The sequence below is a fragment of the Coregonus clupeaformis genome, chromosome 34 (assembly GCF_020615455.1).
Source record: "Coregonus clupeaformis isolate EN_2021a chromosome 34, ASM2061545v1, whole genome shotgun sequence".
In the NCBI taxonomy this organism is placed as follows: domain Eukaryota; kingdom Metazoa; phylum Chordata; class Actinopteri; order Salmoniformes; family Salmonidae; genus Coregonus; species Coregonus clupeaformis.
The window spans coordinates 4795218-4814187 of NC_059225.1; the positions used below are offsets into that span (position 1 = coordinate 4795218).

The 18970-nt window shown below is 43.1% G+C and overlaps 1 protein-coding gene across 1 annotated transcript; it reads right to left on the reverse strand.

Moving 5' to 3' along the window:
- Positions 1-375: 375 nt before the first annotated feature.
- Positions 376-2342, reverse strand: LOC121549492 (leucine-rich repeat-containing protein 30-like). Its single transcript, XM_041861283.2, has one exon. The coding sequence runs from the start codon at positions 2069-2071 to the stop codon at positions 1202-1204; it is 870 nt and encodes a 289-aa protein (XP_041717217.2). The 5' UTR covers positions 2072-2342; the 3' UTR covers positions 376-1201.
- Between the last annotated feature and the right edge of the window lie 16628 nt (positions 2343-18970).

Consider the following 18970-nt stretch of genomic DNA (forward strand, 5'->3'; position numbering starts at 1 on the left):
ATAACTTGCTACATTTGCACACACTGTATATATATTTTCTGTTGTATTTTTTGACTTTATGTTTTTTACCCCATATGTAACTCTGTGTTGTTGTTTTTATCGCACTGCTTTGCTTTATCTTGGCCAGGTCGCAGTTGTAAATGAGAACTTGTTCTCAACTGGCTTACCTGGTTAAATAAAGGTGAAATAAATAAAACATAAATAAAAATGATATAGAATATTTCAGAGTGGAATCCTATTCTGATGCCCGCAGGTCTTATTTCTCATGGCCTTTGACCTGGACAATGAACACACAAAACCTTGACTGATTTCATCGTTGTGTTGTGTAAGAGTTACGAGTTCACATAAACATTTGAGGCAAAGTTTTTTGGGAGATAAATATCTAATATTTATTTAGACTTCAGTTTATGCTGACTTAAGAACAGGTAAATAAAATAGTAATGAGCGCATTTGCCCCTTAAACACGCCAATAAGTAATCCTACAAAGTAATTAAGATGGCTACGTTTACGGTCAGGCAGAATAAAGAACACAAGCTCACATGTACACATAACCCACTTGGTTTTTGAAATGCTACATTCAGGTACAATAATGTGCTACTTTCAGCATGTGTGGCAAACAAACTTAAACTTAAAGGCTATTCCAACCCAAATAGCCATGATTAAGACCGTAGGTCCATTGACTGTGTACAGTATAGCATGTGATCCTTTGAGTGGACTGGAGTTGGAGACTGGCAACAGAATCTGCTTGTTGTTCTTAAACGAGGTGGGAAGGTAACTATAGCAGAAAACACGGCTAGGCTCAAGGCTGACCTTTCTGTTGATGTAATGAAAGCATACTGATCTTGATGCCAACGACCTGCTCCGAGACCAAGGTAGGCTGTAATTGAACTTGTTCTCCTCCTGGGAGATAGTTTAAATAGCAAAATGAGAGGTTGGGGGGATTGGAGGTCAACTCGGGTCAGCAAGGTATATGCAGCAGGTTAGAGACATGCCCAGGCTCCCCCCTGCATCACAGTTGCATCTTCTTGTTATGTACAGTAAATGAAAAAATAACAATCTCTGCTTTTTCTTATCCTTTTCTCGTGCATGTTGAGGATCCCTCCAAAATCGGATCCTCCTCATGAGCAACAACAATGGATGTACATTAGTTCCTTCATGGAGAACAACAATGGGTCCCCAGAAGAAATTCTGTGGAGGAGTCTTAATTAGATTTGAGATAATTAAAGAGGGCGATGAGGCCTCCTTCCAGCATCTCTTTGATTTGCTTCTGCAAGGGGTTCTGCATGATGTGGAGCCCCTTATCCAGAGGGTGGTAGGCCAGCTTCTCCAGCCTGCTGAGCTGGTGCATCTCCTGGGGCACGTTCTGGATGTCGTTGAAGTCCACGTTGAGCAGCTCCAGCCGCGTCAGGCAGCAGATCATCTTGGGCAGCGAGTGGATCTCATTCCCCTCCACGATGAGGATCTTGAGCTCCACCAGCGATGCGATGCTCTCGGCGATGCACTCCAGCCTGTTGCAGGCCAGGTGGAGGAACACCAGTCTCTTCATGGTGTAGACGCAGCCGGGGATGTGAACGATTTTGTTGTGGCTGAGATTGAGCTTCCTCAGGCAGGTCAGGTTGGCAAAGGAGGCAGGGAGGCCAGATATCTGGTTGTTGGCTAGGCTGAGGACCTCCAGCCTGGTGCAGTTGCCCAGCTCCTCTGGGACCTCGGTCAGTTGGTTGCGGTAGCAGAACAGGACGCGGAGGTGTCTAAGCTGGCCGATTTCCGGGGGCAGGCTGGTCAGCTGGTTCCCCCACAGGTTGAGGACCACCAGGTTGCTGAGGATGCTGAGGGCGGGGGGCAGAGCCCGCAGGCAGTTCAACGACAGATTGAGCTTCTCGAGCTCCGTCAGCTCCCACAGTTCCACGGGGGGTTCCTTAAGGCCGCGGCGTGCCAGGCTCAGTATGCTGTAGCCCCACTGTTTGTACGCATGGTTGCGGATCCGCTCTGCCGACGTCAAGCTGTCCTCACGGCCGGCACTCTTCCTTGCCTGCCTCTTCATCTCCTCCTCCTTGGACTGCTTGTGTCCCATTGGTGCTCCTTCAGCAGGATTACCAATGTCAAGACAACAAGACACTCAAGAACATTACCCAGAAGCACTAGCCACAAAACATCCTAAACCGGTTGGGTGGAGAGCGACAGACAAGCAGCTTTGGGCAGTGCTGGAACGGTCGACAGTCAACAGAGGAACTGTGGACATTCTCACTTAGTATGTGTCGGATGTGAAATGCTGCTGGATATCCACTCTGGAAGTGCTGGCCGAGTGTAGCGGAGTGTCGCAGAGCAGTAAAGACGTGTGTTTGTCAAGGGGACAGATCTGAGGAATGTGTGCTGGCAAGAGGGGAGGGAGCAGGGGGCTGAAATCAACTCCAGCCCACAATGACTGGGTAGCACCACCCAACCCCCTCCAGCACCAACCACGTCCCTCCTTCAGCTGCTCCTGTCAATTATGTGCTCCGGCCTGGGCGATAACTAACCTTGATCGAGCAGAGGATGCAAGGATGCCATTTGTGCAGATGGCGCTAGGATGCCAGCTCATGCCGCCCACCACACACCCTTGACCCTGAATGGTGTTATTCATTTGAACTACTACCACATAAATTACCTCAATCACCTCCAAACGTTGGTGTTTGGCTACCATACTGTCATTGGATCGTGGGATCAACCAATTTGTTCTTGTCACGAACCTACTACCTCTTCCACCAAGCGCACATCAAGACGGTTATAAATGAGTCTAATTATAACCACAACCATGTTCAAAACAAAACACCTGTTGCGGAAATGCTATCAGTGTGTTATACAATATAATTTCCTTTTAGATCTCTCTCTCTCTCCTTCTAGCGTCTCTTAACACTTGTTATTTAGAGCACTCTTAGTTACACAGATAGTCAGGATTATGTTTTATAATGGCAGACAGTGTTGCTTCATGTCTCCTAAATGTATTGGCTCCGTTACCCTCGTGTCTTTTCATTAGTTCACACAGTACTAGATGGCGTTAGGGATGTGGATTAAGTAGCCACAGAGAGGGTCTCAAAAAAGAAGCAGTTCTTCAGGGGTAATATAGTATTACTGCTTGTATGGGACAGAAGTGGACAAATCAATCCAATCAAATCAAATTGTTTTAGTCACATGCTTCGTAAACAACAGGTGTAGACTAACAGGATTTTGGTATTTGGCTTGGGTCCAAGAGCATCCCACTGGCAAAAACTGGTTGAATCAACATTGTTTCCACATCATTTCACTTTTTTGACGTGGAATCAACAAGGAAAATTGATTGGATTTGCAAACGTAAGGGAATTTAGTCTTTTTTTCACCCAACTTTTAAGCTAAATCCAATTTCATGGTGAAAGGTTTTGCTGATTTCACGTCGAATTCACGTTAGTTGACAACTCAACCAAATGTAAATCAAAAATTGACGTTGAACTGACTGTCTGTGCCCAGTGGAATTAGTCTAAATCTCAGACTGGGTCCTGCCGTCGTTGAAGTCCTCCATTTTAGATGCCATTGGAGACCTGTGAGACACTTGACACCATAGTGCTGTACTGCACTAATCAGCTTTCTATAGGCCTACACAATGAGGTATGCATGCTTTAAATCAAACCATGGTTTGGGTTATTTTCAAGGCTTAAAGGACCCAGGTACCGGTGTTAGTGGAATTCCTCTGGTAATCCTCGGGTAATGCAACTCACTTAACAATTTCACCCACAAACTGAGTGCCTCATTCAGCCTTAAATATACCCCCTTAGCCCCCCACCTCCACCTCCTCCCCCTCAAACCAAAACAGATATGTAGAAATAAACGTATTTGACTTACTGACCTTTTAACCCTGTAGTTGAACAAGGCAGTCTACTGTCTGAATACACTGCCAGCTGAACTAGTAAAGCAAGGTGTCAAGGCTAAGGCGACTGTATATGGACTGCACTCATGTTAATATGTTCATCAATTAATACATAATCCAGTGAGCACAGTTTAAAGAAACAGAAGATGATCAGTCACAACCTTGACGTTTTTATTCCTAGATGAGAAAACGGCAGATACCAGTTTCCGATTTAATTTCACCATATTCACTATCAATTAAAATGATCAATCATCAGATCAACTCAATCAAATTACACTGTGCTGAAACAACAACAACATCGCTGGTGTACATTGTCTATATCCAAAGAACTGTCCTTCTAGTTTATGCAATTAAAGTACTAGCAGTCTGCAGGTAGGGCCCTGTATCGACGCAGTGACAGTGAGAGACAGGTGCTGGAGCCTTATCACACAGGCCCATGGGCTGTCATTGGGCATGGTGCCACTGATAACCCCGGGATGCCCCCTCTCTGATGGAAAAAAAGCAGGAATCCTGTGATCAGAGGCGGATCATGATTTTCCCTAGGGGAGGATTTTGGAAGAAGCAGCACCCCATTCCCTGGCTCCTGGCTCCGATTGGAGAGACTGAAATAAACTATGAGTCACCAGACGAGAGATTAGTCTCTTTAAAAGTATTATCCATGCATGGTTCATGTTGGTGGTGTACGACCATGATGGTTAAGGTCAGGGTTCAAATGGGATTTTAAGACCATAGAAATTGTAGAAATAGGCAGGGTTTATGCCTTTGTGGCTGTGGTAACTAGTAGTGACGACCTCGTACATGCCGGGATCAGATTACCCATCATCACTGGCGGCTAATCACAAACCACCCCGTTCCGCTGTGTTTATCCGGTGAAAGTGATAAAAGATGAGGAAGAGCGGATGCTAACGGATTATTCCGTTGTTGTCGGAATTTATGAATGCCAATTATCCACGTGCAGTGTCTTGACTATGGACCTCATTTGCATAGGATTCCTTGCCAAGGTTGGGGGAATGTTTGGTTGTTGTTTGTGTTTCTGGGATTTGGAGATTGGTCATGCATTCACAAGCAAGCAGAGTTGGCTACTGATCAGCTTCTGTGTTTGAACCCTAGGGCTTGCCTTCTGGTGAAACGAACAACTGATGAGAAATACAAAAGAGTCTGAGGAAGATGGCAAGAGGAGAGTGTCAAGGCCAAGTAGTGAGAAGAAAGTCAAGCGAGCAAACTTGAGGTTGCCATAGTTGACCAGTCAACACAAGTCTTTCTAATTAACATTAAAGCTGAGGTCCATGATAGGCGAAAACAGCACCACTGGCTGCCCCAGGCGCATTTGTTATTGTTTTTGTTTTGCATTTGTTATTGTTTTTGTTTTGAGGAAATGAGCATCCTGCCCTGCTGGTAAAAAAAAATAAAAACGTAGAACATAGGGGAGACTGTGGGCACCTTCAATTTCTCCAAATAGAAACAGTGTTGAAACACACAGTACATTCCCAAATAAAATGTGATTTGATCTGATCTAGGTTCTCTCCATGCTTGAAAAGTTACAGTGAAATATCTCACTATTTGCACGTTTTATGGGCAAATTGTAGTTTTTTAGGGGTGATAGTGTTTTTTTCCACTGGCTGTATTTTTCTTATACTGCCCTGAGCATTACTGTCCAATAATTCAAACTAGCATCATTTTCATCACTATCTGTTGGCTAAACATTGACAGGAATGAAGTGTCACTATTGTAGTCTCTTGCTAGGCTCAATAGGTGTTGTCATGGCTGCTGGGTTGGGGGCAATTGTAACGTAGCGTTAAGGACCCTGAGCCAAGCAGCCAAATGATGAAAACAAGTGATTTTAACTTTAAGATTGTATGAACAATATATGGATTATACAAATACTAACTTTAAATAGCCTTGGGGTCCTGTAGAGTGCCAAAGAAGTTGAAAACGGATATAATGTGGGCACCATCAGACAATTCAGATGTTTTGAGAGGAACCGAATGGCCACGCACAAACATGGGTGTTACTGTAATTATTGGTTATGGATAGCTACGTAGAAATACTCATATTTCGTACAAAATCATTACATATGTCTATGATAATATGATAATTCATAGACATTAATGTTTTTTAAGTTAAGTGAATTTATTATGTTTATTTTTTAGATGTTACATTTTACCCTTTATTTTTTAGATGTTACATTTAACCCCAGCTACTGTTAAAATTGCCCCCTGGCACGGAGGCAAATGTAACATCCGGACTTTTCGGATTAAAATCAAATATTGTGATCCGACCGTCTTATGTACAAACATATAAATGGTATGAATGATAATGAGACAGATGTAAGTTTCTTACATTTAAAAAAAATGACTGTCCTAGTTCAAGTGGTCTCTGAGCAATAGAGTAAAATAGAAAAACTGTTACAATTCCCCCTGGTCTCCTACCAGGTTTTATAGTAATTGAGGGTAATTATGTAATTATGTCTCGCCATCTTCCTTTTTACTTTTTTTCTCCAGTCAGCATCTTTTGGCCTTATGCCTGAGTGGCGCAGTGGTCTAAGGCACTGCATCGCAGTGCTAACTGTGCCACTAGAGATCCTGGTTCGAATCCAGGCTCTGTCGCAGCCGGCCGCGACCAGGAGACTCATGGGCGGCGCACAATTGGCCCAGTGTCGTCCAGGGTAGGGGAGGGAATGGCCGGCAGGGATGTAGCTCAGTTGATAGAGCATGGCGTTTGCAACGCCAGGGTTGTGGGTTCGATTCCCACGGGGGGCCAGTATAAAAAAATATGTATTCACTAACTGTAAGTCGCTCTGGATAAGAGCGTCTGCTAAATGACTAAAATGTAAAATGCCAAAGGCCTGTAGTAAGTTGTCGGGTGACGCTCCGAGTAGACACAACATAAACTGAAAACAGGACTGTATTGACTGTATTACCTGAACATGTGGGTATTGATCAAATCAATGAAGGGGTCAATAAATAGTGCAGCCTGTTTTATTGCCTTACAGGATGAAGAATATTCTGGAAGTATCAACTTTTACTGCTGATCTTAGTGGTTTAACAGTTGTGCTAATGGCTCAGAGTCTCCAGGTGCACGTACATTAAAACATTTCCACAGCCTCCTATGACTTAAACTATATATTCCCTATTCAACAGGGGACTATTTCATATCTGAAATGTAATTTCTTCATTTATCTCTGCAGCCAGAACAAGTGGCAAATAGAATGCTTAAACTCAGCCACAACAAATAATGTGGAGATCGAGTGGAACAGTATGATGAATAGATAGGAGGATATCAGCTCCACAGGCTATTACACAACATAAAGATGCCATTTGTAATGTTCCCTGAGAGGTGGTGGGGGAAGGTGACGTATGACCACGGTATACGGTTAATGCAGTTACAAAGTACCCAAATCAGGTTTGGGCTGCTGAAACAGCATCTGAGTATAAAAAAAACAATTGTGCTTCTGACAACAGGCGCTCGCCATGATGAAGTACTGCTGTGCAGCCTAACTAGGTCCCACCTGGGGGAGACTTACACACATTACAAACACAGCAGAGCATGGAGACTCACCAGAGAGGGAAGGTAGATAGATGTACTGTGTTTTAACACTATTCATTATATTGATCTGTCTATCTGTTTACCTGTCTGTCTGCCTGCCTATCTATCTATCTACAGTGAGTCTGTCTGCCTGCCTATCTACAGTGGGGGAAAAAAGTATTTAGTCAGCCACCAATTGTGCAAGTTCTCCCACTTAAAAAGATGAGAGAGGCCTGTAATTTTCATCATAGGTACATGTCAACTATGACAGACAAATTGAGAATTTTTTTCTCCAGAAAATCACATTGTAGGATTCTTCTTCTTTAAGAGGCTCCTCTGTCCTCCACTCGTTACCTGTATTAATGGCACCTGTTTGAACTTGTTATCAGTATAAAAGACACCTGTCCACAACCTCAAACAGTCACACTCCAAACTCCACTATGGCCAAGACAAAAGAGCTGTCAAAGGACACCAGAAAAAAAATTGTAGACCTGCACCAGGCTGGGAAGACTGAATCTGCAATAGGTAAGCAGCTTGGTTTGAAGAAATCAACTGTGGGAGCAATTATTAGGAAATGGAAGACATACAAGACCACTGATAATCTCCCTTGATCTGGGGCTCCACGCAAGATCTCACCCCGTGGGGTCAAAATGATCACAAGAACGGTGAGCAAAAATCCCAGAACCACACGGGGGGACCTAGTGAATGACCTGCAGAGAGCTGGGACCAAAGTAACAAAGCCTACCATGAGTAACACACTACGCCACCAGGGACTCAAATCCTGCAGTGCCAGACGTGTCCCCCTGCTTAAGCCAGTACATGTCCAGGCCCGTCTGAAGTTTGCTAGAGTGCATTTGGATGATCCAGAAGAGGATTGGGAGAATGTCATATGGTCAGATGAAACCAAAATAGAACTTTTTGGTAAAAACTCAACTTGTCGTGTTTGGAGGACAAAGAATGCTGAGTTGCATCCAAAGAACACCATACCTACTGTGAAGCATGGGGGTGGAAACATCATGCTTTGGGGCTGTTTTTCTGCAAAGGGACCAGGACGACTGATCCGTGTAAAGGAAAGAATGAATGGGGCCATGTATCGTGAGATTTTGAGTGAAAACCTCCTTCCATCAGCAAGGGCATTGAAGATGAAACATGGCTGGGTCTTTCAGCATGACAATGATATCAAACACACCACCCGGGCAACGAAGGAGTGGCTTCGTAAGAAGCATTTCAAGGTCCTGGAGTGGCCTAGCCAGTCTCCAGATCTCAACCCCATAAAAAATCTTTGGAGGGAGTTGAAAGTCCGTGTTGCCCAGCGACAGCCCCAAAACATCACTGCTCTAGAGGAGATCTGCATGGAGGAATGGGCCAAAATACCAGCAACAGTGTGTGAAAACCTTGTGAAGACTTACAGAAAACGTTTGACCTGTGTCATTGCCAACAAAGAGTATATAACAAAGTATTGAGAAACTTTTGTTATTGACCAAATACTTATTTTCCACCATAATTTGCAAATAAATTCATTAAAAATCCTACAATGTGATTTTCTGGATTTTCTTTTCTCATTTTGTCTGTCATAGTTGACGTGTACCTATGATGAAAATTACAGGCCTCTCTCATCTTTTTAAGTGGGAGAACTTGCACAATTGGTGGCTGACTAAATACATTTTTCCCCCACTGTATCTATCTACAGTGAGGGAAAAAAGTATTTGATCCCCTGCTGATTTTGTACATTTGCCCACTGACAAAGAAATGATCAGTCTATAATTTTAATGGTAGGTTTATTTGAACAGTGAGAGACAGAAAAACGCATGTCAAAAATGTTATAAGTTGATTTGCATTTTAATGAGGGAAATAAGTATTTGACCCCCTCTCAAGCACAAAGATTTCTGGCTCCCAGGTGTCTTTTATACAGGTAACGAGCTGAGATTAGGAGCACACTCTTAAAGGGAGTGCTCCTAATCTCAGCTTGTTACCTGTATAAAAGACAACTGTCCACAGAAGCAATCAATCAATCAGATTCCAAACTCTCCACCATGGCCAAGACCAAAGAGCTCTCCAAGGACGTCAGGGACAAGATTGTAGACCTACACAATGCTGGGATGGGCTACAAGACCATCGCCAAGCAGCTTGGTGAGAAGGTGACAACTGTTGGTGTGATTATTTGCAAATGGAAGAAACACAAAATAACTGTCAATCTCCCTCGGCCTGGGGCTCCATGCAAGATCTCACCTCGTGGAGTTGCAATGATCATGAGAACGGTGGGGAATCAGCCCAGAACTACACGGGAGGATCTTGTCAATGATCTCATGGCAGCTGGGACCATAGTCACCAAGAAAACAATTGGTAACACACTACGCTGTGAAGGACTGAAATCCTGCAGCGCCCGCAAGGTCCCCCTGCTCAAGAAAGCACATATACAGGCCCGTCTGAAGTTTGCCAATGAACATCTGAATGATTCAGAGGAGAACTGGGTGAAAGTGTTGTGGTCAGATGAGACCAAAATGGAGCTCTTTCGCATCAACTCAACTCGCCATGTTTGGAGGAGGAGGAATGCTGCCTATGACCCCAAGAACACCATCACCACCATCAAACATGGAGATGGAAACATTATGCTTTGGGGGTGTTTTTCTGCTAAGGGGACAGGACAACTTCACCGCATCAAAGGGACGATGGACGGGGCCATGTACCGTCAAATCTTGGGTGAGAACCTCCTTCCCTCAGCCAGGGCATTGAAAATGGGTCGTGGATGGGTATTCCAGCATGACAATGACCCAAAACACACGGCCAAGGCAACAAAGGAGTGGCTCAAGAAGAAGCACATTAAGGTCCTGGAGTGGCCTAGCCAGTCTCCAGACCTTAATCCCATAGAAAATCTGTGGAGGGAGCTGAAGGTTCGAGTTGCCAAACGTGTGGAACAAAATCCTTCCTGAGATGTGTGCAATATGTTGTGGAAAATAACCACTATATTTTATTACAAATAAGGTCTTACAGCGTTTTTGTTGCATCAAGAAATGACTTTATTAAAATTTCAACAAAGCCGATACCAATCTGCAGAGTGGCACACATCCTTACGGTCTCCCTCCATCTTATATAGTCCTCTTCAGTTTTCCCGCTCTTTTATTGCTCCACACCCACTTCCTTTGTCCCTGAGGACGGCTGAACTATTACTCCAACCAATCACTCGCTCCCCTGTCTTGCACACACACTCATGTTTAGTTTAAACATGACAAGGCCCTAAATTACACAAACCTCACCCCCCTCATGCTGTAATCAATCAAGAAGATACCAAGGAGACAAAGGTCTAGCCCAAACTTTATTCAACCCTGGTGCCGCTCCCTTCACTGTGTTTGAAGAGAGAGACAAAAGGCCACAAGCCAGTTTCAGTCTCTCATCAGATAAGACAGCCATGGATTTAAGCAAGAGCAAGCAATCTGACCCTAGGGCAGATTTCCTCTCTACTCCCCCACACACACATTGAAATGCCCCAATTAAATTCCTAGCCCAGTAACAAACAATTCTAACTCAATGTTCCTGATTAACCCAGTTCTATCTCCTAATTCATTCAAGAATACACATCAAAACCTGGTGGCCAAGTACAAGAAACGTCTGACCTCTGTGATTGCCAACAAGGGTTTTGCCACCAAGTACTAAGTCAAGTTTTGCAGAGGGGTCAAATACTTATTTCCCTCATTAAAATGCAAATCAATTTATGACATTTATGACATGCGTTTTTCTGGATTTTTTTGTTGTTATTCGGTCTCTCACTGTTCAAATAAACCTACCATTAAAATTGTAGACTGATCATGTCTTTGTCAGTGGGCAAACGTACAAAATCAGCAGGGGATCAAATACTTTTTTCCCTCACTGTATCTATCTATCTGGACGCGCGTTAGGCCAGTAACCGAAAGGTTGATGGTTCAAATTCCAGAGCCGACTAGGTGAAAAATCTGTCTGTGCCCTTGAGCAAAGCATTGAAAGGATACAATTTTTATGTCTCTGTGTGCGGTTTGAAGGAAGTTGCATGCTAGCAGATAACCATAGACTTCCATTAATTGTGCTAACACTAGTTAGCATTGGCTCGTGAAACGACCTCTAACTTCCTTCATACTGGACACAGAGATATAAAAATGGTATCCAAAAGTTCATCTGACTCTGGGGAAGTAGATAAAAGGCCAAAATCCCGAAGTATCCCTTTAACCCTAATTGCTCCCGTAAGTCGCTCTGGATAAGAGAGTCTGCTAAATGACTAAAATGTAAATGTATGTTTCTCTCTCTGTCTGTCTGTCTGTCTGTTTGTCTCTCTCTCTCTGTTTTGCACTGTCTCTCTGCACAAGACTTCAATCATCTCAACCGCCAGCAGCATACCACCCTGCATCCCGCTGCTGGCTTGCCTCTGAAGCAGGGTTGGTCCTGGTTGGTCCCTGGATGGAAGACCAGGTGCTGCTTGAAGGGGTTTTGCTTGAAGTGGTTTTGGAGGGCCAGTCGGAGGCACTATTTTCCTCAGGCCAAAAAATAAATAACCCAATGCCCCAGGGAGGTGATTGGGGAAATTGGTCCCGTGTGGCTCAGTTGGTAGAGCATGGCACTTGCAACGCCAGGGTTGTGGGTTCGATTCCCATAGGGGACCAGTACGAACAAATATGAATATGCATGCACTCACTACTGTAAGTCGCTCTGGATAAGAGTGTCTGCTAAATGACTGAAATATAAATTGCCCTGTGCAGGGTGCCGTCTTTCGGATGGGAAGTTAAATGGGTGTCCTGATTCTCTGTGGTCACTAAAGATCCCATGGCACTTATCGTAAGACTAGGGTTGTTAACCCTGGTGTCCTAGCTAAATTCCATACCATCATGGACACCTAATCATCCCCAGCTTCCAATTGGCTCATCTCTTTTCTCCTGTAACTATTCCCCAGGTTGTTGCTGTAAATAAGAATGTGTTCTCAGTCAACTTACCTGATGAAATAAGGGTTAAAATAAATGACCTGACAGACGTTGTTCTCTCTCAGATGAGTCAGAGAGTTTGCTCCTGGGGCTGTAGCAGTCACTTTAGCCACTAAATGGTTTGCCTTGAGGTACCTGGGTTTATTCTGCTCACACGCTTCCTGCCCTGGTGCCATTAGCAGCGTTTGGTCGATCGAAGCCCGTGCCAGGCAGGCAGGACTTCTAATAGAGCGGGGTATTGGTACCAACTGTGAGGATCTGCAAATGGGCTTCAGCTACTGCTTCCATGGCTAATGGAATAGATGGAAGAGCAGCCTCCTGGCCTCAGCCAGACTCATTATGGATCTCTGATTCTCCCTAATTCCATCTCACCCCCGGACAGAGATGGAGCTAGGGTAGGGACAGATGTGATGACAAGGTAGTGAGAGAGAAACAAGACAGCGAGACTGTTTGTAAGCTTGCAGTGATATTACTTGACCTTGGTGAAGTTTGAGTGTTTTTACAGTCATGTTGTTGGATGACTGTCAAGTACTACTCAGTGAATGTCATCATTGAATAAGGCAACGTATCATCCCAAATCACCACAAGATGGCGCAGCAGATCAGAGAAAATGGTTTGACCTTGGTCCGTATATTTCCTTCAAAGCACTTTTTAATTCAATTTAGGCACTTGAATTTTAGCCTAAACTATACGTGTTCATTGTAATTTCATGAGGCATCTGTCTATTGTGTTTGAAAGGAGATGTTTTATTTTAAGCCTGCCACCTCTTCAGAGGACACATGTAATAATAATAATATGCCATTTAGCAGACGCTTTTATCCAAAGCGACTTACAGTCATGCGTGCATACATTTTTTGTGTATGGGTGGTCCCGGGGATCGAACCCACTACCTTGGCATTACAAGCGCCGTGCTCTACCAGCTGAGCTACAGAGGACCACACCACACATGTATTACCGTTCTTTATTTTGTCAAGTTAAAATAAAACATTTAATGTTTACAATAAAATAATATACACACCAGTCAAAAGTTTGGACATACTCCTCATTCCAGGGTTTTTCTTTATTTGTACTATTTTCTACATTGTAGAATAATAGTGAAGACATCAAAACTATGAAAGAACACATATGGAATCATGTAGTAATCAAAAAAGTGTTAAACAAATATATTTTAGACTTTTGATTCTTCAAAGTAGTCACCCTTTGCCTTGATGACAGCTTTACACACTCTTGGCATTCTCTCAACCAGCTTCATGAGGTAGTCACCTGGAATGCATTTTAATTAACAGGTGTGCCTTGTTAAAAGTTAATTTGTGGAATTTCTTTCCTTCTTAATGCGTTTGAGCCAATCAGTTGTGTTGCGATAAGGTAGGGGTGGTATACAGAACATAGCCCTATTTGGTAAAAGAACAAGTCCAAATTATGGCAAGAACAGCTCAAATAAGCAAAGGGTAAATGACAGTCCATCATTACTTTACGACATGAAAGTCAGTCAATCCGGAAAATGTCAAGAACTTTGAAAGTTTCTTCAAGTGCAGTCGCAAAAACGATCATGAAACTGGCTCTCATGAGGACCGCCATAGGAAAGGAAGACCCAGAGTTACCTCTGCTGCAGAGGATAAGTTCATTAGTTACCAGCCTCAGTTTGCAGCCCAAATAAATGCTTCACAGAGTTCAAGTAACAGACACATCTCAACATCAACTGTTCAGAGGTGACTGCGTGAATCAGCCCTTGGTGGTTGAATTGCTGCAAAGAAACCACTACTAAAGGTCACCAGTAAGAAGAAGAGACTTGCTTTGGCCAAGAAACACGAGCAATGGACATTAGACCGGTGGAACTCTTTCCTTTGGTGTGATGAATCCAAATTTGAGATTTTTGGTTCCAACCGCCGTGTCTTTTGAGATACAGAGCAGGTGAACGGATGATCTCTGCATGTGTGGCTCCCACCATGAAGCATGGAGGAGGAGGTGTGATGGCGTGGGGGTGCTTTGCTGGTGATACTGTCTGTGATTTATTTAGAATTCAAGGCACACTTAACCAGCATGGCTACCACAACATTCTGCAGTAAAGGACTGGGACTGTATGTATACCTACACTATCGTTCAAAGGTTTGGGGTCACTTTGAAATGTCCTTGTTTTTGAAAGAAAAGCAATTTTGTTGTCCATTAAAATAACACCTATTGATCAGAAATACAGTGTAGACATTGTTAATGTTGTAAATGGCTATTGTAGCTGGAAACGGCTGATTTTTAATGGAATATCTACATAGGCATACAGAGGCCCATTATTAGCAACCATCAGTCCTGTGTTCCAATGGCACGTTGTGTTTGCTAATCCAAGTTTATCATTTTAAAAGGCTAATTGATCATTAGAAAACCCTTTTGTAATGATGTTATACAGCTGAAAACTGTTGTGCTGATTAAAGAAGCAATAAAACTGGCCTTCTTGAGACTAGTTGAGTATCTGGAGCATCAGCAATTGTGGGTTCAATTACAGGCTCAAAATGGCCAGAAACAAATAACTTTCTTCTGAAACTCGACAGTCTATTCTTGTTCTGAGAAATTAAGGTTATTCCATGCGAGAAATTGCCAAGAAACTGAAGATCTCGTACAACGCTGTGTACTACTCCCTTCACAGAACAGCGCAAACTGGCTCTAACCAGAATAGAAAGAGGAGTGGGAGGCCCCGGTGCACAACTGAGCAAGTGGACAAACACATTAGTGTCTAGTTTGAGAAACAGATGCCTCACAAGTCCTCAACTTTCTTTCGAAAACAAGGACATTTCTAAGTGACTCCAAACTTGTATATATATATATACAGTACCAGTCAAAAATTTGAACACACCTACTTATTCCAGGGTTTTTCTATATTTTCACTATTTTCTACATTGTAGAATAATAGTGAAGACATCAAAACTATGAAATAACACATATATAATCATGTAGTAATCAACATTTTTTTTAAACAAATCAAAATATATTTTATATTTAAGATTCTTCAAACAGCCACCCTTTGCCTTGATGACAGCTTTGCACACTCTTGGCATTCTCTCAACCAGCTGCACCTGGAATGCTTTTCCAACAGTCTTGAAGGAGTTCCCACATATGCTGAGCACTTTTCGTTCACTCTGAAGGAATAGCCCTATTTGGTAAAAGTTTCAGACTGATCCAGTGCAGGATTATATCACTACACAATATTTTGTATCAAGTCTGCCAGGAGTTTTCTCAAATTGTCCAAATTGGTAAATGTATACATTTTCAAGTACACAACTATAGAGAACATATAAAAATGCAATGGTAATAAAACATTTAAGTTTACACACTCCCAGGTGTCATACATGATGGATCATTAGCTTCCCTACAGAAAATACACTAACCTTCACACATCTACAGTGGCTTGCAAAAGTATTCACCCCCCTTGGCATTTTTCCTATTTTGTTGCCTTACAACCTGGAATTAAAAGGGATTTTGGGGGGGTTTGTATCATTTGATTTACACAACATGCCTACCACTTTGAAGATGCACATTTTTTGTGTGTGTGAAACAAACAAGAAATAAGACAAAAAAAACAGAACACTTTTTTTCTTTAAGCAATGGCTTTTTTCTGGCCACTCTTCTGTAAAGCTCAGCTCTGTGGAGTGTATGGCTTAAAGTGGTCCTATGGACAGATACTCCAATCTCCGCTGTGGAGCTTTGCAGCTCCTTCAGGGTTATCTTTGGTCTCTTTGTTGCCTCTCTGATTAATGCCCTCCTTGCCTGGTCCGTGAGTTTTGGTGGGCAGCCCTCTCGTGGCAGGTTTGTTGTGGTGCCATATTCTTTCCATTTTTAAATAAAGGATTTAATGGTGCTCCGTGGGATGTTCAAAGTTTCAGATATTTTTTTTATAACCCAACCCTGATCTGTACTTCTCCACAACTTTGTCCCTGACCTGTTTGGAGAGCTCCTTGGTCTTCACGGTGTCGCTTGCTTGGTGGTGCCCCTTGCTTAGTGGTGTTGCAGACTCTGGGGCCTTTCAGAACAGGTGTATATATACTGAGATCATGTGACAGATCATGTGACACTTAGATGGCACACAGGTGGACTTTATTTAACTAATTATGTGACTTTCGAAGATAATTGGTTACATCAGATCTTATTTAGGGGCTTCATAGCAAAGGGGGTGAATATGCACGCACCGCTTTTCCGTTATTTATTTTTTTCATTTCACTTCACCAATTTGGACTATTTTGTGTATGTCCATTACATGAAATCCAAATAAAAATAAATTTAAATGACAGGTTGTAATGCAACAAAATAGGAAAAACGCCAAAGGGGATGAATACTTTTGCAAGGCACTGTATCGCATATTGAGCAGCAACCGTCCCGGTATAGGGACGCCGATCCTGTAGAGGCTTAAGACCTGGGACACCAGCAGGTGAGTGGACTATAGTCATCAGGGATAAGAAAACCAGGGGTGTATTCATTACACCGATTTGGTTGCAAAACGTTTCTTAAGCGGAAGTAAACGGAACGAAACAGGGAGGGACCTACGTGAATTCGTCCAATAGAACCTCTCGTTTTGCTCTGTTTGCTTCCGTTTGGTCAAGAGACTCTCCCCAACAGAGTGCTCAGGTTGGGGTGTAGGGTTTGAGCATAACCTGAAGATAGGGAGGGGCAGTTCCTCTTGCTGCTCCGTAGGTAAGCACCATGGTCTTGTAGTGGATGCAAGCTTCGACTGGAAGCCAGAGGAGTGTGCGGAGAAGCAGGGTGACATGGGAGAACTTGGGAAGGTTGAACACCAGGCGGCCTGCTGCGTTCTGGATAGGTTGCAGGGGTTTGATGGTACAAGCGGGGAGCCCAGCTAACAGCGAGTTGCAGCAGTCCAGACAGGAGATGACAAGTGCTTGGATTATCACTAGAGGGTTTTGTTACCACTAGAGGGTTTTGTTACCACTAGAGGGCATGAGTTACAATAACATGACTTTTAGTTAGTCCAACCCTGAGAGAAAACTAAAAAACCTAATTGCATTGGTATCAATAGATACTGTAGATAACAATAGAATACATTGCAACTTGCAAGTAACAGGGGTTATTCTCAGTAACCCATTGGTTCTGAACTACACTTTTACAATGCTATTCTAATATCAGAATAATACTGTGTCTTTGGGGCTTGCATGCCTCTATCCATCTCCTCTGTATGACAGATAAGGCCTATCCAGGCTCTCGCTGACCTTCTGCTGCCTGTTTATAAACAGACTGTTCCACTCGCTTGTAGATGACCAAGCCCTGAAGTCATAACAAAGAGGTCTCGTCTGGTTGGAGCAATGATATAGTACACCTGCTTTCACCCCTTGTCAATTTAACAATATAACCAATAGTGCTGTCTGTCCTGTCTGTCTGTCTGTCTTGTCTGCCTGTCTGCCTGTCTGCCTGTCTGCCTGTCTTGTCTGTCTTGTCTGTCCTGTCTGTCTGTCTGTCTGTCTGTCTGTCTGTCTGTCTGTCTGTCCTGTCTGTCCTTTCTGTGTCTATAGGGGTTATGTTCATTGCTCCTCATATTTATACATACACCCCCTAACATGACCTTTCCTCAGTCTGGCCTAATAATTCCTCCCTGACAGAAGCTGCTGTAGATACAGATGCAGACTAAACAACCTGGTTAAAACATGCATCCCTCAAACCTTCCATCTGGTTTCCCTTAGTATCTCCACCAAGGAGTAGCTTGGATATATTACACAAGCTGGTGAAATTCAGTAGACTGGAATCACTGGATGCCTTAACTCTATAGGGGAGTTTCACGTTACAATGTAACCATACAGTATATTGGTGTTGACTGCTCCAGTGTTGTTCTATGAAACACTAACCCATTATAAGAAACCCTGGTTTACAGGAATATTACAGGAATATGTGTTATCGTGAGGGTATGTTCGTGCTTTGCAGGCTTATTAGCCACGAATGATGATAGCAATAATGTCTATGCACAGAAGGAAAATAGGACATTATTAAACGTGACAATCTGTACCACAGGAGGTTGGTGGCACCTTAATTGGGGAGAACGGGCTCGTGGTAATGACTGGAGCGGAATAAGTGGAATGGTATCAAATACATCAAACACATGGGCTCCTTTCTGGCCATTATTATGAGTCGTTCTCCCCTCCGCAGCCTCCTTTGATCTGTACGATTAATAGTCATGCCTGTTATGTCTCTGTCCTCTGGTGTCGTCATGTACAATGGCAAGGCCTTTCTTGCTTGAAAAATGACTTTCTGAAGTCATTAATTCTACAAAAAGGTTGAGGACATTGCCACATTAAAAATGTTGCAGAGATACTTTCCGTAAAATAATTTAATAAAAGTCTGACAGGCATGCATTCATGGGAGGAGCTATCAATGTAATTATAGAATCTGAATGTGGCCAGACTTGAATGTGGCCAGAGTAAAATAGTTGATTCAGAAGTCTATTACTGCAGTAGTGTAGGCCTTGTCATTCCCATCTGTTTTCATTATATCCACATGAGGGCAGTATACACACACTCCTGACCCTTCAATTAGACTCACTTTAAGAATTCTATAGACAGGTTGGTTGTTTAGCAACAAAACCAACATGTGCGCAACTATGGGGCAAGACTGTGTTTTATTGTTGACAACATGTAAA

Coding starts and splice junctions, on each gene's coding strand:
- LOC121549492 (XM_041861283.2), bottom strand. CDS start 2,071: ATGGGACACAAGCAGTCCAAGGAGGAGGAGATGAAGAGGCAGGCAAGG.